Below are 22,969 nucleotides of genomic sequence, written 5' to 3' on the forward strand. Positions count from 1 at the left end.
GTTATACTAAAACCCGTTTAACTTTTATTTTTTCATTTGAGTCCCCAATCTCCTTTTTACTGTTTGTCGGTTTTGATATGCAAAAAAAAAGGGAGATATTAAAGGGTTTTGAGCGTCTTAAGGGGGAGATGTAGATGTCATTTCCCGGTTTTTTAAAGAGAAAGGGAGTTTGCACGCGAATTTCACCGGGGCCGAGGGATAGGACAAAGGAACGGTAAAAAAAAAATTTCTAAGTAATTGTGGGAAAATGGGACTGGAAACACCCTTATTCGTTTATGACAGATGCACAAATTTTGCATACGAGGGAAAAATTCCCCATTTCTATTGAGTCCCCGGGGCCCCCCGGAGAACGGTAAAAAATCAAAAACCCAAAAGGGCCAAAGGTGCCCCGGACTCGTTTTTAAAAATAATAAATTTTAAAATTTCCCTGGTTTCAGACCTGATGTGATTTAAGTCGTCAACTTGGGGTTCTTTTCCGATTTTTTGGTGGTTGCGAAAAAAACCCCCCAACCCAGTTTTTTAAAAAGTTAAACCCTTTTGATTTTGTAATAAAGGTGTATTTGTTGCACGTTTTATTGTATATATTTCCCGTTTTGTTTTGGAGGGTTTACTACCCTTTTGGTTGTTACCTTTTGTAAAGGTTGGGACGTATAGGTGGCTCGGGGCATATTTCCCCCGCGCATTTTTGTCGGGAGTTTTCCTTTTTGAACCGTAGCTGCGAGACCAAGGAAAAACAGGGGAAAACCCCCGGGATTCTAAAAATAGCACTCGGGGGTAGTGAGGGGGGCCGATGGACGGTGAGGGTGGGTGCTGGTGGGGCAAATTTTTAAGGGGGGGGTTTCCCGGGTTTTGTGGCGGGGAGAGGGGGCGTAGGCCCGGCCCCGGGGAAAACCCCGGGGCCCGGGCCGGGGGGCCCCCCCAAGCCATGGGGGCCCCAACTACCATTTAAATTCATGTTACCCCAGGGGGAAATGTTTTTAAACCGGGTCCCCCCCCAAACCCATAATGCTCTTTTTTCCCTCTTGTGATGTTTGAACCCAATGTTGGGAAAAAATTTGCCCTCAAACCCGGGTTAGAAAGTTTTTTGGGTTTTTTAGCTAACCTCCCCCCAAAGGGCAAGGGAGTATAGGTTTTTGGTGCGGCTTTGGGTTTCCGGCTAAAATTTTTTCTTTTTAAACAATTTTTTCAAAACCCAAAGATCCCCCGGGAAACCCTTGGGAATTGACCTGTAGCAGGTTTGGGGTGAAGGGCCAAAGTTTGTTCAAAAAATGCCCTTTGCCCTTTCCCCTTCAAGGTCCCCTGGGTAAAATGGAAAAAAATCTTCAAAACAAATTCTTCTAAACCCAACCCAAGGGGCCCGGGATTTGCTATTGGGTTGTAGCGGGCTGGGGTGAAGGGTCCCAAGTTTGTTCAAATAAAGGGCCCTTGATTTTATTAAAGGTCTAGGGGTTCAAATGGGCTAAAATCTTTTAAAAAAAAATTTCAAATAACCCCAGGCACGGGGGACTTTTTTGGGGCCCTTGTAGATGCTGGGGTTTAAAAGGGGTTACCAGTTTGTTAAAAAAGCCCTTTGGCCCTTTTCATTAAGGTTAATGGGCCCAAATAGGCTAAAATTTTTTAAAAAAAAACTTTTCCAAAAACCCAAGACCCCAAGGAGACTTGATATTTGGCTTTGTAGTATGCTGGGGTGAAGGGTAAAAAATGTGTTAAAAGGGAATGACCTTAAAATTCATTAAGATTTTTGGGTAAAATTAGGCTAAATTTCCCAAAAATTTTTTTTCCCCCTTAACCCAAAGAGGCCCGGGGAAATTTGATTTTGGCCCCCCTGTAGCAGCAGGGGTAAAGGGTTAAAGTTTTTTTAAAGAATGCCCTTTACCTTTATTTTTAAAAGGTCCCCGGGGCCCCTAGCCAAAATTTAAATGCCTTCTCCCCAAAAAGGGGGGCCCGGGACTAATTTTGGGGCCGGAAATGGGGGTGAAAGGGTTTCCCCCAAGGTTTTTTTTAGGGCTGCCCTTTAACCCTCCCTTCCCATATCCCAGGTAAATAAAGGTTTGTTAAGAAAATTACCCCCTTTGTTTTTAAAAATCTTTTATTGGGAAAGGTGGTTCGGAGGGGAATATTTTTTTATTGTCTGTCTTTTTGTCAGCTTTGGTAAAAATTTTAAACTTGGCGGAAACTTATTCCAAAACCTGCCCGGGTCTGTTGCCGACATTTTTTTTACCCCAGAACTTTTCCAGTAGAAATGTAAATTTTTTCCCTTTTTGCTCAAAGGAAAACGGGGAATCTTTCGTCCCCTTTCCCCCCTTCCCCCCAATAGTTCGGGTAAAATAAGTCTTTTTATGCCTTCCAAAATTGTTGTGCCCTTTCATTTTCCCCGCCAATTTGCCCCATTACCCCAAACCTAATTTCGGGGAGCTGGGTACATATTTTCTTTTTTGTCTTTGGGCCCCCCGGCAATAATTTTCCCCCGGGGTGGAAGTGATTTTTTCAAAAAATTTTCATTTTAAAGCCCTTCAGGTTTTTTTTGGGTTTTCCCCCGTTTTGGGTTTTATGGTAAAGTTTATAATTTTTCCCGGTTGAAAAAAAAATACAAAAATTCCGGTTACTTTGTTTTTTTATTTTTTATATTTTAAATTTTATTTTAAATAGTCCCCCCTTCGTGCTGGTCACTACATAAAGGAAATTTTTTCATGTATGAACAGCTATTGTTTTACGATTTAGCTAATTTTTGGAAGTCATTAACTTTTTTTTTAAATTCCTCAATGGGGAAAATTTTGGGAAATTTTTTTCCCAGTTTTGTTCCCCAATCTTTTTTTTATGGTCTGTTTTTGTTGCGCTTTTTGCCGTATTTTTTTTTTCTTTTTTTTGGGGGTTTGTTTAATTTCGTTTGGGTTTCTCGGGCCTTTAATTCACTAAAAAGAAACCCCTTCTTTGAAGATATTTAAAGGTTTTCCCAATGAGCCCCTTTATGTGGGAAATGTATTAGGAAAAATAAATCTTTCTCAAAAAAACCCCCAAAGGGAAACGTTTTCTTCTTTAGTTTTTCTAGATGACCCCCCCCCTTGTTTCCCCCTGCTGGCCCCTTTTGTTACAGGTAGGGACTTTTAAATTTTGGATGAAGGGTTTGGTGCCCCGGGGCAAACCTTTTTCTTTAAATAAAACCATTAAATTCTAGGTTGAAGAAAATAAAAGAAAAAAAGTGAAGGGGGTAAAAATTTGCCCCTTTGTGTTGAAAAAAACATAAAGGTTGAATTTTCAACCCCGAAGCCCCTTTATTTTGGCCATTTTTTTTCCCCCACCCTTTCACCCGAGGCGGAAATTAAAAATCACCCTGCTTCCATGGTCTGTAAACGTCTGTTTTGCCCGTCCATTTGTAAAAAACCCTTTTTTAAAATCTCTCTTAAAAAAGTATTAGAGGGATTTTTTTAAAACTTGTGAAGGTTTTCCCCGGGGCCCTTTGTGCCAATTCAATTTTAGTTTTTTATCAGAAAAATTAAAAAAAATTGGGCCCCACGGAGCCCCCCTTGGTTTCGATTTTGTGTTTGTTCAAATTTTTTAAAAAAAGAATTTGGGATCATGAGGGAAATTTTCTTTAAATCATGGGGAAGGGTTTTCCCCTTGGGCCCAGTGTGCCCAATTTAAAGTTTGTCCCCCACTTTTTTTAAAAATTTAGGGAGGGTTTTTCTTCCCCCCCCTTTGGGGGTAAACCCCCCGGCCCCTATTACCCTAATTTTTTTAAGTTTTTTGGATGAGGAAAAAAAATGGTGCAAGTTTGGTAAGCATTTTTAAAAAAACAGGAAAAATGTTTCCCCCTTTTAACTGTGGGTTCCCACTTTTTCTTGTTTTTGGTTTTTTGGGAAAAGTAGGGGAGACCGGGACGAATAAAAACAAATTAAAAGACCCTTTCAGGGTTGGGTGTAAAAAACCCCCTTTTGGGGGATCTCTTTTTTTTGGTCCAATACCCGCCTTTTTGGCTAATCAGGGTTTTAAAACCCCCAAAATGAGGGGAATGTGTTTTTGGTTTTTTTTCCCCCCTTTGGTCCCCCTATCTGAATCCCTGTTTGTTCATTTTAATTCAAACCTTTGCAATTTTTTCTTAAAACAATTTTTACCCGTTGCCAGAGGGGCCTGGGCCCTTGTAGTGGGGATGAAGGCACTTAGTTTTTTCCCCATTAAAACCCTTTAACCTTTCTTAAAGCGCCCCGGGGGTGAAATTTTTTAAAAAAAGGTTCCCTTATTCCCAAAAACCCGGGGCCTGCGCTATCGGGGCCGCTATAAAGGCCCAATTTCCTTATCCCCTTTACATTTTTTCGTTTGAAAAATTTTTTTTTTTTATTTTTTTTCCTTTCCCCTTTTTTAAATTTTTAAAGGGGGGAAAACCCAGGTTGTTCTTTTTTTATTTGGATGAAAGTTCCCGTGAGGTTTCCTCCGGGGCTCTTCCACCCCAATTTTAATGACCCGGGGGTAAAATTCCAACAAAAAGTTTTCCAAAAGGTTTTTTTAAAATTAGGTAATCATGATGATAAATTCAGGCTTGGAGAATTGTATATCCCCAACTTGTATTGGATTTTTTTGTGACTTTTTGGTTTAAATTACTTTTTTCCCTAAAAAAAGGGGGGCAATTTGGGGAAAAAGTATAAAGATAGGGCCCCCTTAAGGGGGGCCCTTTCCCCCTTTTTTCCCGAAATGGTGCTAAAAAAGTACTATTCATGTAAATGTTTTGAAACTTTTGGTTCAATTTTTTTAACCCCCTGTCCCCTGGCCCCCCAATTTTTGCCCTTTCCCTACAGATGCCCCAGGGTTTGCAAATTTGCCCCAAAAAACCCAAGCCCCCCTCCCCCAAACCCTTACCTTTATTTGGTGGGTTTCCCCTTTGTTGTAATTTCCGGGTTTTTCGCCAAAAAAAACCCCTGGGTAAAAGAATTCCAAAACCCCGGTTTATTTTTTGTTTTTTTGTTGGGGCCGGGGCCTTGGGCCCATATGGCACCCCCGGTTTTGCGGAAGAGTGAGGCGTATTGTTGGACTTTTTTGGTAATGTGGGTGAGGTGTTTTTTGCTAAAAGGTTTGGGGGTTTGTTATGTGCTCGGGCGGTGAGGGTTTGCGAAAAGTTTCTTTTAAACCCGGCCCCCTTTGTTATATATATTATATATAAAAACCGGCATGGGGAAAAATTGATGATGTAAACACCCCTTTTTCCCCTCCCAATTTCTTTTTGGCTTTTCCTTTTGGCCTTCCAAATCCCTTAGTTGTCCCAAAATTTGAAGTCGGGCCCGGTTTTTCAAGGGGAAAGTTAAAAAGTACCCCCGTTTTCCCATGTAATTTTTTAAAATTTGGTCAAGGTTGCAAAAAAAGGTGTTTCCCCCCAAAAAAGTCTGTTTGCTTTGGTTTGTTAGGTTTTTTTAAACCTCCCCGGTTTTGGGTTCCCTAATGTTAAACTTTTATGGTTATTATTCCTTTAAAAACCTTTTGGTCTAATTTACGTTTTAAATTTTTTCCCATTTCCAAAACTGAAAGGGTTGCCCCCAAAATGTTTAACTTTCCGTGCTTTCTATAGCCCCTTCAGAAAGTAGATTATTTGAAGGGGTTGTTTTTTGTTTTTTAAAGGTTGCCCCCAAAAGTGGGTTATTTTTGTTCCCCCCTAGGGGGTTTTTTAAAAACCCGGGGAAACCCTTTTATTTTCCCCCGGGAAAGATGGAGCACTAATTTTTTGGAAAAGACTCGCTGCTTTACTTTATTTTTAAAAAGGTTTCCCCCTTTGTTTTAGAAAACCCCGAATTTTTGGAATTTCTTTTGGCCCTTTCCAGTATTTTTTTTTCAAAGTAAAGCCCCTTTTTTTTTTGTAAAGGAAAAGGGTGCCCCTTATTTTGAAATGGCAAAAACCCCCCAAAAATGTTTTATTTAAAAACCTTTTTCCCCCCTGTTTGTTTTTTTTTGTGACTTTGTTTGAAACCCCTGGTTTTGAGTGGGTGGGGGGAAAAAAAAAAACCTTTTTGGGTTTGTTTTAATTGTTTTAAATTGATGATCTTTTAAAATTTACATTTTAATCTCTTGTGAAAATTTTGGCTTTCTTTTCTTTTTATCATATTCTTTCATTTATTTTCCCCTTTTTGGATTTCGCCCTTTCTTTTGAAAAATTCCTCCCCCGGAAAAATAAAAATTTGCCCCCCAAAGAAGGTTTTCCCCGGTAAAAATTCCCCAACTTGAAAAAACTATTTTATCTAAAGGGTTTGAAAAATTAAAAAATTTCCCCCCCCTTTGTTAAAAAAATTTTTCTTTCCCCCCAAACGTTTTTCCCCCCTTTTCCCCCTTTCCCCTTTTTTTTTAAACTTTTTCCCCCTTTCCCCCCCCAATTTAAGGGAAATATTTTTGGTTTTCCCCTTTTAAAAATAATGTAGTGTTGGGGTTTTTTATGATATTTCATTTGGGGGTTGAAATTTTTCTTTTTTTTTTTTTCCCTCTTAAAACAAAAAAAATAAAAAAAAAGGAAAGGTTTACCCTCCCCCCTTTTTTAAATTGTTTGTTTTGGTATTAGTGTTTGGGATGGTTGCCATGAGGCTTTTTGGGTTTGGGGTTTTTTGGGTTTGCCCTTTGCCCGGGGGTTTCCTTTGCCGCACCCCCTTCCACAGTTTCCTTCCCCCCCTGTTGTACCCAAAACCAATCACTTTAAACGTCTTTTTGCGTCCCTGTTGTGTATTTTGGTTTGGGCCCTGTTGTTTTGTAACCTCATCTGCGCCCTGGTTGGTTTTAAAAAGTAAAAACTATGTTTTTAAAGGTTACGGTTTTGGGGGCTTCAAAATTGATTTTAAAAAAGGTTAGGTTTTTCTGTGGCCATGCTGGAAAAATAAAAGAACCCTTGCCCTGTACGTTAAACCCCTGGTGTTTTAAAGGGTTTTCCCTTGTTTTTATTGGGTTTTAACTGATGTAAAAAGATTTTAATCCCTTGTCTGTATCCCATTTCCACTGAGTTTGGGGGTTTAAGGGTTGTTTTATTTTTTCCCACAGGGTTAAAAAAATTACTTTTCCCCTTGTCGTATTTAACCCCCTTAATTGTTAACAAGGTGCCGTTCCCTTTTTCCTTACCCCGAAAATTGGTTGGAAAATAAAGGTTACGCCCCTTTTAATTTTTTTTCCCGGAAAAACCCTTGTGATAAAGGATTATTTGCGTATCTTAAACTACCCAAAAAAAAAGTTAACCGCCCGTCTTTTTTTAAAAAATAAAGGGTTCGTCCCCCGTCTACGTTCCCCCAAATTCTAAAAAGGGGCCCTTTGGGCCCTTTCGATGTCACAACTAAATAAAAGGACGGCCCCGAGGGGTTTAAACCCCCCCCAAAAAAAGGAAAAACCCCCGTGCTGAAGTCCCAAAATAAGGCTGGAAAAAAGTTTCGTCCCGTGCCCTGAAAAAGGGAAAACTACCCTTTTAAAGGTTAGGGCCCCCTTGCCCGGTATTTTAAAGCGCTGCAAAACGGGTTTCGCCCCTTGCCCGGTTCGCCCCCCCCCCAAACTGATGTATAAAGAGTTACGTCCCTTGTCTGTATCGTTAACCACTGCTGTATAAAGAGTTACGTCCCTTGTCTGTATCGTTAACTACTGCTGTATAAAAAGTTACGTCCCTTGTCTGTATTGTTAACTACTGCTGTATAAAGAGTTACGTCCCTTGTCTGTATCGTTAACCACTGCTGTATAAAGAGTTACGTCCCCTGTCTGTATCGTTAACTACTGATGTATAAAGAGTTACGGCCCTTGTCTGTATCGTTAACTATTGCTGTATAAAGAGTTACGTCCCTTGCCTGTATCGTTAACTACTGCTGTAAAAAGAGTTTCGTCCCTTGTCTGTATTGTTAACTACTGCTGTATAAAGAGTTACGGCCCTTGTCTGTATTGTTAGCTACTGATGTATAAAGAGTTACGTCCCTTGTCTGTATCGTTAACCACTGCTGTATAAAGAGTTACGGCCCTTGGTTTACATCCACCTGGCAATCTTACAGCAAGAATGTCTTACTAAAAGCAATTTTTGTTGAAAAGAGGGTATTGTTGAGGTTCTGGATAGAAGATCTGTATAGCATAGAGGGCATTATAGCATCAGGATATCAGATCTTCATTGATAAATATTAACTGTTATGGGAAAAGTTTCTCCTCATTGGTTTGCAAGATGTAATTAAAGTGTAACATATGTGTACAACCTTACCTGTTTTTCTGTAGTTTATTTTGACCAGATGTACAAAACTCCATGGCATTTGAAATACCTGTTCCTTGCCTGAGTAGTAAACTGCCATTATCAAAATGAACACTTACCCTAAATCTGGGACATGTCAGTAACTAACACAGTGGTAATTAACCACTGCAAGATATGACAGAATCTTTAAATGAGGTATACACGCATTCACCAGGATGTTTTAATATAATTAATTTAACCACATTTTTAGCCCACCATCATCAGATGGTGGGCTATTCAAATCGCCCTGCGTCCGTGGTCCGTCGTCCGCCCGTCCGTCCGTCCCTCCGTCCGTAAACAATTCTTGTTATCGCTATTTCTGAGAAAGTACTGATGGGATCTTTCTCAAATTTCATATGTAGATTCCCCTTGGTGCCTAGTTGTGCATATTGCATTTTGGGACCGATCGGAAAACAACATGGCCGACAGGCAGCCATCTTGGATTTTGACAATTGGAGTTTGTTATCGCTATTTCTGAGGAAGTACTAAAGGGATCTTTCTCAAATTTCATATGTAGGTTTCCTTTGGTGCCTAGTTATGCATATTGCATTTTGGGACCAATCGGAAAACAACATGGCCGACATGCAGCCATCTTGGATTTTGACAATTGGAGTTTGTTATCGCTATTTCTGAGAAAGTACTGAAGGGATCTTTCTCAAATTTCATATGTAGGTTCCCTTTGGTGCCTAGTTATGCATATTGCATTTTGGGACCAATCGAAAAACAAAATGGCCGACAGGCAGCCATCTTGGATTTTGACAATTGAAGTTTGTTATCGCTATTTCTGTGAAAGTACTGAAGGGATCTTTCTCAAATTTCATATGCAGGTTCCTCTTTGTGCCTAGTTATGCATATTGCATTTTGGGACCGATCAGAAAACAACATGGCCGACAGGCAGCCATCTTGGATTTTGACAATTGGTGTTTGTTATCGCTATTTCTGAGGAAGTACTGAAGGGATCTTTCTCAAATTTCATATGTAGGTTCCCTTTGGTGCATAGTTATGCATATTGCATTTTGAGACTAATCAGAAAACAACATGGCCGACAGGCAGCCATCTTGGATTCTGACAATTAAAGTTTGTTATCGCTATTTCTGTGAAAGTAATGAAGGGATCTTTCTGAAATTTCATATGCAGGTTCCCCTCAGTGCCTAGTTATGCATATTGCATTTTGAGACCAATCGGAAAACAACATGGCCGACAGGCAGCCATCTTGGATTTTGACAATTGGAGTTTGTTATCGCTATTTCTGAGGAAGTATTGAAGGGATCTTTCTCAAATTTCATATGTAGGTTCCCTTTGGTGCCTAGTTATGCATATTGCATTTTGGGACCAATTGGAAAACAACATGGCCGACAGGCAGCCATCTTGGATTTTGACAATTGGAGTTTGTTATCGCTATTTCTGTGAAAGTACTGAAGGGATCTTTTTCAAATTTCATATGTAGGTTCCCCTCAGTGCCTAGTTTTGCATATTGGGACCAATACAAAACAACATGGCCGACAGACAGCCATTATAGCTAAATCTTAAATTCTATATATAGGTTCCGCTTGTTTGAAAAGTACTAGAGGGCTGTTTCTGAATTTACACAGATAAGTAAGACTTAGAGGAAGGGAAAAGTAGAGAAAAGATCAATCTGACATGGAACCTATAAAGATCATTCAATGGTGGGCGCCAAGATCCCTCTGGGATCTCTTGTTATTCAATAAAATTGCTACATTATATTTATAACTCCAACAAAAGTATATGCAGAAATGATGCTTACTCAAAGTGCTGAAAATATTTAGCACAAACTTTGGAAAGTGGTCAGTGGGGGAGATCTCTCTGTTTGAAAACTTCAGATATTGAATTCTCATGTAGTGACCAGATCATTCAAAGTTCTGGTCAAATGTAATTCATCCACTGGTGAAGTGAAACATTAACATGGTTCCTTAACTACTGTCCAGTGTGGATAAGGAACAGCTGTGGGCCTGGGAGTACCAGATGGAAGAGGAGAAACACGATCTGTATATGGACATTGGGGAGGAGGTCAGGTAGGTTAACCAGGGATATAGAGGTCAGGAAGGTCAATCATTGATATAGAGGTCAGGTAGGTCAATCATTGATATAGAGGTCAGGAATGTCAACCAGGGATATAGAGGTCAGGAAGGTCAATCAGAGATATAGACTTTTTCTGAATAACCAATAGGCCCAGAGACCTGGTATAGGGCCTGTAGCATGCTGCGATGAAGGGCTAACAAGATTTTTTTTCAAATGAATGGCCTTGACCTACATTCAAGGTCACAGTAGGCAAATAGGCTAAAATCTTTAAATGACTTCTTCTGAACAACCAAAAGGCCCAGAGACCTGGTATAAGGCATATAGCATGCTCGGGTGAAGGGCTACCAAGTTTGTTCAAATGAATTACTTTGACCTTCATTCAAGGTCACAGGGGACAAAAATGCTAAAACCTTTAAATGACTTCTCAATAACCAAGAGTCCAAGAGACCTAATAATTGGCCTGTAGCATACTGAGATGACGGGATCTCAAGTTTGTTCAAATGAATGACATTGACCTTCATTTAAGGTCACAAAGTTAAAAAATGTTAAAATCTTTAAACGACTTCTTCTCAATAACCGAGAGTCCCAGGGAGTTGATATTGGGTCTATAGCATGCTGGGGTGAAGGGCTACCAAGTTTGTTCAAATGAATGACCTTGACCTTCATTCAAGGTCACAGGGATCAAAAAGGCTAAATGACTTCTCAATAACCAAGAGTCCCAGAGACCTAATAATTGGCCTGTAGCATACTGAGATGAAGGGATCTCAAGTTTGTTCAAATGAATGACACTGACCTTCATTTAAGGTCACAAAGTTAAAAAAATGTTAAAATCTTTAAACGACTTCTTCTCAATAACCAAGAGTCCCAGGGAGTTGATATTGGGTCTGTAGCATGCTGGGGTGAAGGGCTACCAAGTTTGTTCAACAGGGATCAAAAAGGCTAAAACTTTTAAATGACTTCTCAATAACCAAGAGTCCCAGAGACCTAATAATTGGCCCGTAGCATACTGAGATGAAGGGATCTCAAGTTTGTTCAAATGAATGACATTGACCTTCATTTCAGGTCACAAAGTTAAAAAATGTTAAAATCTTTAAACAACTTCTTCTCAATAACCAAGAGTCCCAGGGAGTTGATATTGGGTCTGTAGCATGCTGGGGTGAAGGGGGCTACCAAGTTTGTTCAAATGAATGACCCTGACTCACATTCAAGGTCACTTCGGTCAAGTATGCTTAAATCTTTAAATGACTTCTGAATAGCCAAAGTGCTGAAAGACATTATATTGGCCCTGTAGCATACTTTCAAATAACTGCAGGATTCATATATGAAAAGATCACTGCATTGCAGGTGAGCGATTCTGGCCCATTTGGCCCTTGTCTTTGATGAATTTTGCCTTTATATTATTTTTGATTTCATTTTGTTATCTATAGCTGTTTTTAATTTTTCAAAAGTACCTTTGTATAGGTCTTTGTAGATAAAACTTACTTAATCATTCAAAAGTGACTTCAAAATTGGGAATTTTTCAGGGGCAAATTGGGAATTTTTGCCTGCAAAAAAGCAGGTGATACATACATGTAGGTATCATTATGAGGCGCCAGTGTGTGCGCCATCTGCACAGAGGTTTCCATGCGATAACTCAAGTTTCCTTGGGCTGATCGAACTCAAACTTCATGCAGATTTTCCTTATCAAAATTTTCTCACTTGGGAGTGCTTTTTAGGTCCAAAGAAAATCTGTTTCCATGCATTAACTCCAGTTCTCTTGGGCCGATCAAGCTCAAACTTAAAAAGCTCATTTACGAAAGATCCTTCTCAGTATTGCTGAAGTTTTAGCATATTTGAGTGATGCTGGTCTTGCTTACTTTAAAGATGCTACACCTCCGACAGAGTGTAATAAATTGTTATTATTTTGACAATAAATGAAATTCAGTCCATGTATATATACCTATTTAAGACCTACAAATAAAAAAAATAATTTTATACCGTCAAAAATTGTCGTAATGAAATCAAGAAGCTACGAACTTTTGAACATTATAATCTACTTTGCATACACTTGACCTTGATCGCAATGCATTCTGGGAGAGATTTACATACAGAAGAAAACACACATGGTGGACTTATTTTTATTCAGCTGGGACAACAATATATTGCCTGTTGTCTATCATAACTACAAATTTTAATTGCGAGTTTTTAATGCAAGCAGAAAATAAAAACTAAACAAACATTTCAATATTATCCGTTGCGAAAATTCATGATCCTGTGCATGTTGTCGCCCACAAACAGAAACGCTTTCTTAGCGTTATCCCCTTCGGACCCATTTCGCTGGATTGATACAAGGGTGATTTATCAACAGGTTTAAGCTGATGTACTATAAATAGTGAATCTGCAATCACTACATATCACAAAAGAAATCTTACCATTGATTCAATCGCATCATATGCTTACAGTTTTCAGTAAAGATGACATCAGACCGAACGTTACAATACGTACGTGTGTATGTTACACACTTGCCTCTCCAATAAAAACTCAACTGTGTCATTTCCGCATGAGTTCCGATTCCGCTGTCGTTTATAATTCCACCTGTCTGTTCTCTGATTGAAATCTTCCCTTTCTTCGTTCTCTTTCATAATCTAATTTATGCTTCCTTTTTTTGGAGATGATAGGCTAGCACAGGTTACCTTCCTCGCTTCGCCATGTGGCTCCTACTCGTTTGTATTTCTGTTTTCGGCGCATGCGCAATCAGTATTTCATTCAATATGGAGGCGGAGCGAAATGGAATTTCTTCGGGACGCAAATAGTTATTTTAATTTTTTTTATTTTAAAGATAAATAAGAAGATGAAACTTTCCGAGGGTGATAATATTGTTAAGTGTGTAACTTTTATTGCTGAAGAAAAATACATACGAGTCTATTCGTGTTTTTAATTGATAAAAAATACGGTCTGTCGAAGGTGTAGCACCTTTTAAACATTATTTCTTGAAGTGAAAAATATCTATCTTTTTAGGTCATCTGACCCGAAGATCTTAAAAAACACATTTTAAACTTCTTCTCAAGTTCCACCAGTGCTTTTGAGCTGAAACTTGCCTGAAATGATCCTGGGATGATCCCCACCAAGTGTTGTTATTTTTTGGGCCGATCCAAAATCCAAGATGGCCGTCATAGCCGCCATCTTGAAAAACACATTTCAAACTTCTTCTCAAGTACTTCTTCTCAACTTCCACCAGTGCTTCTCAACTTCCACCAGTGCTATTGAGCTGAAACTTGCCAGAAATGATCCTGAGATGATACCCACCAAATGTTTTTATTTTTTGGATTAGTCTGAAATCCAAGATGGCCGCCATATCCGCCATCTTGAAAAGCACATTTTAAACTTCTTCTCCAGTTCCATTGGTGCCATTGAGCTGGAAATGGGTGAGGATGTCAAGGAAGGCGAGCAAACATAGTGTTGTTATTTTTTCAGCCTCGTAAAAACTTTGACATGGCAGCAATGGCGGCCATTTGTAACATGTTGCGCAATCATGGTTTTCCTGAACAACACCCTATTTCAAACTTCTTCTCAAATTCGACCGATGGGATTCAGCTCTAATTTACCAGAAATGATCCTGAGATGGTCCTTACTAAGTGTTGTTATTTATCTGGTCGGTCAGAAATCGAAGATGGCCGCTATGGCAGCCATCTTGAAAAACACATTTTAAACTTCTTCTCCAGTTCCACTGGTGCCATTGAGCTGGAAATTGGTGAGGATGTTAAGGAAGGAAGGCCAACAAAGTGTTGTTATTTTTCGGCCTCGTATAATTATTGATTTCTTCTCAAATTCCACCGGTGGGATTCAGCTCTAACTTACCAGAAATTATCCTTAGATGGTCCAGACCAAGTGTTCTTATTTATTGGGTCGGTCAGAAATCCAAGATGGCCACCATGGCCAACAGTGCCACTACCAGTATATACTTGCTACAGAGATTACATACTACAATAATATAAGGGTTTTAATTTAGAGTCAGATGACCGTTAAGGCCCCTGGGCCTCTTGTCTTAATCACCCAACTTGCTGCACAGGCGACACATCCACTTCTGTGGAATTCTTGTTTTTAATATGCATATGCTACATGGAGAGACAGCTGAAAGACATCAATAGTTGGTGTGTATATTAGTGGGGAGTCCAGGTTAATGGCCATGGTCATATCAAATCTGGGATCCATCATACTTGTTTGTTTTATTAGGGATACAGTGTACAAAAACATGCCAAAATCTTCTTTAGATATGGATAGTGATAAATTACTACTTATCTATAACATCAAATACACAGATGTAGTCAACATATTATTAGGCATCTCAGCACAGTGGCCTTCTCTGACTCTAACATTTTTCACATTTTCAACTTCTCAAAGAACCCTGAACCTATTTCAATGAATTTTTCCAGAAACCTGCCACGATCCCAAGCCTTCAGGGTAGTGCCAAAATAGATCAAATTGACTGAAATTTCATAATTCTAGATACATGTACACTTACTAAGTAATGGATTGAATGGTCTTATATCATTACCCTTGGGTCTCCCAGTGCCCCCTGAGTAATCATTTATTCCACATAAATATCATATATTTATACCCCCCGCAACGAAGTTAGGGGGGGGGGAGTATACTGAAATCACGTTGTCCGTCCGTCCCTCCGACCGTCCGTCCATCCATCCCCCTGTCACAAAATATGTCCGGCTATGCATTCGCTCATTTCTTTATGGATTTCACTCAAATTTGATATATAGTTAGAAGACCATATGAACTTGTGTCCCCTGCAGTGATTTTGCGATTTAGCCCTTTTTAACAGAGTTATTCCCCTTTTTCATACAAAATGTGTCATAATTTTGTCCGGCTATGCATTCACATAGTTTTTGATGGATTTTCTTGAAACTTTATACAGAGTTGAAGGATGGCATGAAGTTGTGTCTCCAGTAATGGCTTCTTCCGAAAAAAAAACTTTTTACAGAGTTATGCCCCTTTATTTAAAAAATTGTTACTATCTTGTCCGGCTATGCATTTGCTTTGTTTTCAATGGATTTTACTAACATTTGGTATATAGTTAGAGGACCCTATGAGGCTGTGCTCTATGCAAAGATTTTGCCGAATTACCTGTTCTAATAGAGTTAAGCCCCTTTTTCTTTAAAAACGAGCAAAATTTTGTCCGTCTATGCATACACTTAGTTTTGAATGGATTTTCTTGAAACTTTATACGGAGTTGAAGGACCACATGGAATTTTGCCGCCAGGAACAGCTTTTTCCTATAAAATCCATAGTTACAACCCTTATGTAAGAAATGGTTACAAGTTTGTCCCGCTATGGATTTATTTTGTTTTCAATGGATTTTCTTGAAACTTTTTACACAGTTGAAGGACTGCATGCACTTGTGTCATCACAAGGTATTCAAACCAATCATGGAAGAATGTGGGTATACTTGTCACCCAGTCAGTGACAGCTCTAGTTGTATTTACTGTAAAATTTGTTTATATACTCTACAGTATATATCTAGTCACAATACATGTACTTCCGATTTGCCATAGGCTACCGGATATTGGAATAACCATTGAAGTAAGTTACTGTAGACTTTGGAATAATCATTGAAGTAAGTTACTGTAGACTTTGGAATAACCATTGAAATAAGCTTCTGTGGACTTTGGAATAACCATTAAAATAAGCTACAGTGGACTTTTGAATAACCATTAAAATAAACTACAGTGGACTTTGGAATAACCCTTGAAGTAAACTACTGTGGATGTTTGAATAAAAACTCACAACTTGGTGATAGTTATAAGAGCATTATGGTATAGGAAATGATCATATTTTGTATGTCTGGGAAATCAACTACTGAGGTAAACTTTTGGGAAATATGTTCATGAGACATTTCTTTTCTTCTGAATGTCGGTAGATATTGTACACTGATATATTTTGCTATCAAGTTGAAGTAAGTCTGATTGAGGTTGTATGTTGGCTCTCTGGGCATCCTGCAGCATAAATAGGGTAGCCTTTATATTAGATATGTCTGAATAAGGTTTTCATAATACCAGCAAAAAAGTAAGGATAGGTATAATGACAGTTATAATATTCCAAAATAGAAGAGCAGTATTACATAGGTAATTATTTTGTGTGAAGGAAATAGGCAAGATGAACTGCCTATAGTAGAATTCTGTGAATTAATTGCTTCAAATCATGGTAGCATCCCCGCAGTTACGGTAAAAGTTGGTGTAGAATATATCTATAAAGGACATCTTAATAATGGAGACAGCTGTGGTGGCCATAAATATATCTCCCAGAGCTGTAAACCTATTAGATAGGGATTCTGACAGGCACTCACTACCTCTTCACAGAGGGCAGACATTATAACATGTGGATGATAGAAAATCATTATGTCAGATATTTCTTATTAGCTCCAGGCAAAGAGCACAATAGTGGTACAGCTTTATATGTAGATAATTAGGTTTATAGAGCTTTGGTACTTTTAAATGCTATGGTAATGGAATTCTTATTTTCTGATGGTATGAAAGAAATTTTACCTTGGGGTACTTCTTGTGTTTGAAATTGATATAATTTTAAATGTCAAGAATTTTGATGTGTGTTGAATAGAAGATCAGAATGAATATAATTGTATGCACTAGGTATCCTCCTGATGAAGAATCTTACTGCTTCCTCTGTCTAAATTACCTGTAATATGGCCTCTCCCGGATATTTATACCTATTACATTACACACATCTTGATATTATACCAGCAAGGTTGAGTCAAATCTGTTTTTATAGACACAGATATTAGTCCTTTATTTATCTGTTATATGTGTTCTATTAATGTATCTGTTCTACTCTGTAGTTTTAAACTGCTATTTGTAACTTGTATTTGTATTCTCCAGTATGTTGATGAGCTGCCCCACAGTTTATAAATAGCTGACACTGACAAGCTAATCTGGTGATTTACATCAATAACTTATATTCCTACTTAATTATCTCTATTTTATAATGGTGGGCTATAAACCAAATCACCTTGTGTTTGTGGTCCTTTGTCCATCTGTAAACAATCATTCTTACTGCTATTTCTAATGAAGTGCTGTATGGATCTTTCTCAAATTTGATCTGGTGTTCTCGGTGGTCCCTAGTTTTGCATGCAAAATTTGAGACTGATTGGAAACAAAATGGCCGACAAGCTGCCATTTTGAATTTTGACAGGTTGAAATTTATTATCCTTTATTTCTCAGAAAGTCTGAAAGTACTGCATGGATTTTTCTCAAATTTTATATATAGATTCCTTATCATCCCTAGCGATTGATCGGTAAAAAAATGGCCAACAGGCAGCCATTTTGAATTTTGACTGTTGAAGTTTGTTTTCACTTTTTGTCAAAAAGTTTTTCAAAATCAGAAATCTACAAGAGATTGCATGTAAAAACATAGGAATGAAATGTAAGTGTGCTCAACTTAAGGGTTGATTCCAGGGATGAAACACTGCTTTGGCTCAGTTGTAAATGAAGAAAAGATTTAAACAGTGAAAAGGACAAAAGAAATTAAAATTGTTTAAAACTTAACTTAGTGTGCATGTATGATTTACTTAGGTTGTGAGTATTCATTTTCAAAATAAAAACTCTGCCCAGCTGTGAGAATTTTGAGAAATACTTCTATTCCAATTCTGCATACCTTTTGGTACTTAACCGAGTTTTGTATGCATTTCAGCCGTTACAAAGTAGCCCAGTAGTGGTTTAATGTGAGTTTTGATGGTTTGAGTTACCACATCTCACTGTGATTATAACTGACTGTGTACCCTCCTGTCTACCTCTCCACTACTGACCCACTGCCAAGAGACCTGGGCTAATGATACATACAGCTATTAGATTGGAACCTGATGAGGTCAATTATCACTGAGTAAAGTGAAGTGTTCATTGACAAGATGAATAGCACAGGCTTTGTGTATTGGGTGCTGAAGCTGTAGATGTTAACACAGAGATTCCATCTTAGCCTGAGGAGCTGTTTGAACACTTATTTCACACTGAAATCTAGTTGTTGGTTATTTTAACTCTACTGGTGATCTATCAGTACATATATTTGATTTTTGTCATCTGATCATTCAGTTTTCCTGATTTTTAGCTCACCTGGACCGAAGGTCCGGTGAGCTTATGCCATGGTGCGGCGTCCGTCGTCTGTCGTCCGTCGTCCGGCGTCCGTCAACATTTGCTTCAAATCGCTACTAGTCAAAAAGTTCTTATTGGATTTTGACCAAATTTGGTCAGAAACATCCTTGGCAGAAGGGGATCAGATTTTGCATAAATGGTGACTCTGACCCCCAAGGGGCCTGAGGGGCGGGGCCCAATAGGGGAAATTGAGGCAATTCCTTTAAATCGCTACTAGTCATAAAGTTATGAATGGATTTGAACCCAATTTGGTCAGAAACATCCTTTGGGGAAGGGGAACAGATTTTGCATAAATGGTGACTCTGACCGCCAAGGGGCCTGAGGGGCGGGGCCTTATGGGGAAATAGAGGTAATTTCTTCAAATCGCGACTAGTCATAAAGTTATGAATGGATTTGAACCCAATTTGGTCAGAAACATTCTTGGGGGAAGGGGAACAGATTTTGCATAAATGGTTACTCTGACCCCCAAGGGGCCAAAGGGGCGGGGCCTAATGGGGAAATAGAGGTAATTTCTTCAAATCGCTACTAGTCATAAAGTTATGAATGGATTTGAACACAATTTGGTCAGAAACATTCTTGGGGGAAGGGGAACAGATTTTGCATAAATGGTGACTCTGACCCCTAAGGGGCCTGAGGGGCGGGGCCCAATAGGGGAAATTGAGGCAATTTCTTAAAATCGCTACTTGTCATAAAGTTATGAATGGATTTGAACCCAATTTGGTCAGAAACATTCTTGGGGGAAGGGGAACAGATTTTGCATAAATGGTGACTCTGACCCCCAAGGGGCCTGAGGGGCGGGGCCGAATAGGGGAAATTGAGGTAATTCCTTTAAATCGCTACTAGTCATAAAGTTATGAATGGATTTAAACCCAAATTGGTCAGAAACATTCTTATGTGAAGGGGAACAGATTTTGCATAAATGGTGACTCTGACCCCCAAGGGGCCAAAGGGGCGGGGCCTAATGGGGAAATAGAGGTAATTCCTTCAAATCGCTACTAGTCATAAAGTTATGAATGGATTTGAACCCAATTTGGTCAGAAACATCCTTTGGGGAAGGGGAACAGATTTTGCATAAATGGTGACTCTGACCCCCAAGGGGCCAAAGGGGCGGGGCCTAATGGGGAAATAGAGGTAATTTCTTCAAATCGCTACTAGTCATAAAGTTATGAATGGATTTGAACCCAATTTGGTCAGAAACATTCTTGGGGGAAGGGGAACAAATTTGGCATAAATGGTTACTCTGACCCCCAAGGGGCCTGAGGGGCAGGGCCCAATAGGGAAAATTGAGGCAAATCCTTAAAATTACTACTAGTCATAAAGTTATGAATGGATTTGAACCCAATTTGGTCAGAAACATCCTTCAGGGAAAGGGAACAGATTTTGCATAAATGGTGACTCTGACCCCCAAGGGGCCTGAGGGGCGGGGCCGAATAGGGGAAATTGAGGTTATTCCTTTAAATCACTACTAGTCATAAAGTTATGAATGGATTTGAACCCAATTTGGTCAGAAACATTCTTGGGGGAAGGGGAACAGATTTTGCATAAATGGTGACTCTGACCCCCAAGGGGCTGAGGGGCGGGGCCGAATAGGGGAAATTGAGGTAATTCCTTTAAATCGCTACTAGTCATAAAGTTATGAATGGATTTAAACCCAAATTGGTCAGAAACATTCTTATGTGAAGGGGAACAGATTTTGCATAAATGGTGACTCTGACCCCCAAGGGGCCAAAGGGGCGGGTAATTCCTTCAAATCGCTACTAGTCATAAAGTTATGAATGGATTTGAACCCAATTTGGTCAGAAACATCCTTTGGGGAAGGGGAACAGATTTTGCATAAATGGTGACTCTGACCCCCAAGGGGCCAAAGGGGCGGGGCCTAATGGGGAAATAGAGGTAATTTCTTCAAATCGCTACTAGTCATAAAGTTATGAATGGATTTGAACCCAATTTGGTCAGAAACATTCTTGGGGGAAGGGGAACAAATTTGGCATAAATGGTTACTCTGACCCCCAAGGGGCCTGAGGGGCAGGGCCCAATAGGGAAAATTGAGGCAAATCCTTAAAATTACTACTAGTCATAAAGTTATGAATGGATTTGAACCCAATTTGGTCAGAAACATCCTTCAGGGAAAGGGAACAGATTTTGCATAAATGGTGACTCTGACCCCCAAGGGGCCTGAGGGGCGGGGCCGAATAGGGGAAATTGAGGTTATTCCTTTAAATCACTACTAGTCATAAAGTTATGAATGGATTTGAATCCAATTTGGTCAGAAACATTCTTGGGGGAAGGGGAACAGATTTTGCATAAATGGTGACTCTGACCCCTAAAGGGCCAAAGGGGCGGGGCCTAATGGGGAAATAGAGGTAATTCCTTCAAATCGCTACTAGTCATAAAGTTATGAATGGATTTGAACCCAATTTGGTCAGAAACATTCTTATGTGAAGGGGAACAGATTTTGCATAAATGATGACTCTGACTCCCAAAGGACCAAAGGGGCGAGGCCTAATGGGGAAACAGAGGATATATCTTTAAATCACTAATAGTCATAAAGTTATGAAAGGATTTGAACCCAATTTGGTTAAAAACATCATTTGGGGAAGGGGAACAGATTTTGCATAAATGGTGACTCTGACCCCCAAGGGGCCAAAGGGGGGCATGGCCCCATATGGGAAATAGAGGTAATTCCTTTAAATCGCTACTAGTCATAAAGTTATGAATGGATTTGAACTCAATTTGGTCAGAAACATTCTTGGGGGAAGGGGAACAGATTTTGCATAAATGGTGACTTTGACCCCCGAGGGGCAAAAGGGGTTGGGCCCCATATGGGAAATAGAGGTAATTCCTTTAAATCACTACTAGTCATAAAGTTATAAATGCATGTTGTAAACTCAGAGAGTCTAGACTTCATTATTTCTTTAAAGCAGTTGGGATCCCACCGCTATAACCATATATAGCATTGTTTGAGGTTAACAAACAAAAGGAATTGAACATGAACATTATTTTGACATTTGGTCAAATACAACCAGGTGAGCGATACAGGCCCCATGGGCCTCTTGTTTTATTGTGTACCACTAACAATGTCACCAGTTCCTGTGTACCATTAGAAGAATGTCATCAATGCTGTCATCAATTCGTGCTTACCATTATGTGTCACAATTAAATTGTGTACCTCATTTTTTTATAGGCATCAAGTGTGATATCAATTCTTCTGTAGTTATAGTGTTTGTCAAATGTGTGTTTTACACATTTATTTGTGCTGAATTCTTTTGCAAATATTATTTTTATAACAGTGATAAAGGTTACATGCATCCTTAAGTTATTAGGATTTGCATAAATGTTGTTAAGTCTCTACACACAAGTCATTTAGTACAACCCAACTTAACCAGTAGGACAGGTAATTTCTTAACCTGTATTTTTTCAATTTCAAACCTGTATTAGATCAATATAATTGTTTAAAAGTTTAAAATGTGGGTCAAATGTCAAGTGGTAAAAAATGAAAAACACAGCAATGAAGATGAACTAGTGTTAGAATATAACAGTAGACTGTAGTGGAGCATGGCAAATTGCCATCTAGAATACTTCCTGGAATGACACAGTGCCACCAATCACTCTGTACATTCCTATACTGGTGTACTTTATATGTAATTATTATTTAAAGACTTCACTGTTTTAGGTTTCGTGTTTCTGATGAGATATTTGTGGACACAACCCCATCAAGTCCAGAAAATGCAGCAGGAGAGGAAATAGCGGATACTGAAGTGAAAAAAGCCCCCTATACTATTGTGGTGAGTTCTACAATGTTTTTAAAGTTAAAAAACTTGATTCTCATCAAAACCCAGTTATGTCATTAAGGTCAAATTTAATCTACCATTGGGATAATGTTTATATATTATGTATCATTTTGAAAAACAAATGATATTCTATAAATCAATTACCCAATACCCTATGTGAGTATTATTTGGTATAACACAACCAATGATAGATATTGTGCTTGGCGTTTTGGTAACTACACCCTTGTCACTTTCATCAGACAAATGACCAATGAAGTGTATCCATTTTAGCCAAATTGACAGGTCTGTTACACTGTAATCATATGTATGCAATATACTCTATATATAATAACAATATAACAGCTATGTTGCCTTGTAGACTCAGATCTACTTTTCAGTCAAACTTTGCCTTCCTTTGTTTAAAACTTGAACATTCTATTAATATTGCCTCTATCACCGGAACCCTTGTGATGTCAAGGTCAAGCTTTACTTTACTTGTTGTTATAGGTGGCAAGGTCAAACAATACCTCCCATGCCTGTTATCTATGTCAAGGTCAAACAATACCTTCCCTATTATATATGTCAAGGTCAAACGATACCTTCCCTATTATATATGTCAAGGTCAAACAATACCTCCCCTATTATCAATGTCAAGGTCAAACAATACCTTCCCTATTATATATGTCAAGGTCAAACAATACCTCAAATGTTATCTATGTCAAGGTCAAACAATACCTTCCCTATTATATATGTCAAGGTCAAACAATACCTCCCCTGTTATCAATGTCAAGGTCAAACAA

General features: G+C 38.9%; 1 protein-coding gene across 1 annotated transcript in view; it reads left to right on the forward strand.

Moving 5' to 3' along the window:
• Window positions 1-4,980: 4,980 nt before the first annotated feature.
• LOC117335711 (DNA-directed RNA polymerase III subunit RPC8-like) overlaps window positions 4,981-22,969 on the forward strand; it is a 29,947-nt gene continuing 11,958 nt past the window's right edge. Inside the window, exons 1-3 of the mRNA XM_033895915.1 lie at window positions 4,981-5,012; window positions 10,159-10,245; window positions 22,073-22,184. Coding sequence (XP_033751806.1) covers window positions 4,981-5,012; window positions 10,159-10,245; window positions 22,073-22,184 — 231 coding nt within the window. The remainder of the gene's footprint in view (window positions 5,013-10,158; window positions 10,246-22,072; window positions 22,185-22,969) is intronic.

The sequence above is a fragment of the Pecten maximus genome, chromosome 1, assembly GCF_902652985.1.
Source record: "Pecten maximus chromosome 1, xPecMax1.1, whole genome shotgun sequence".
In the NCBI taxonomy this organism is placed as follows: domain Eukaryota; kingdom Metazoa; phylum Mollusca; class Bivalvia; order Pectinida; family Pectinidae; genus Pecten; species Pecten maximus.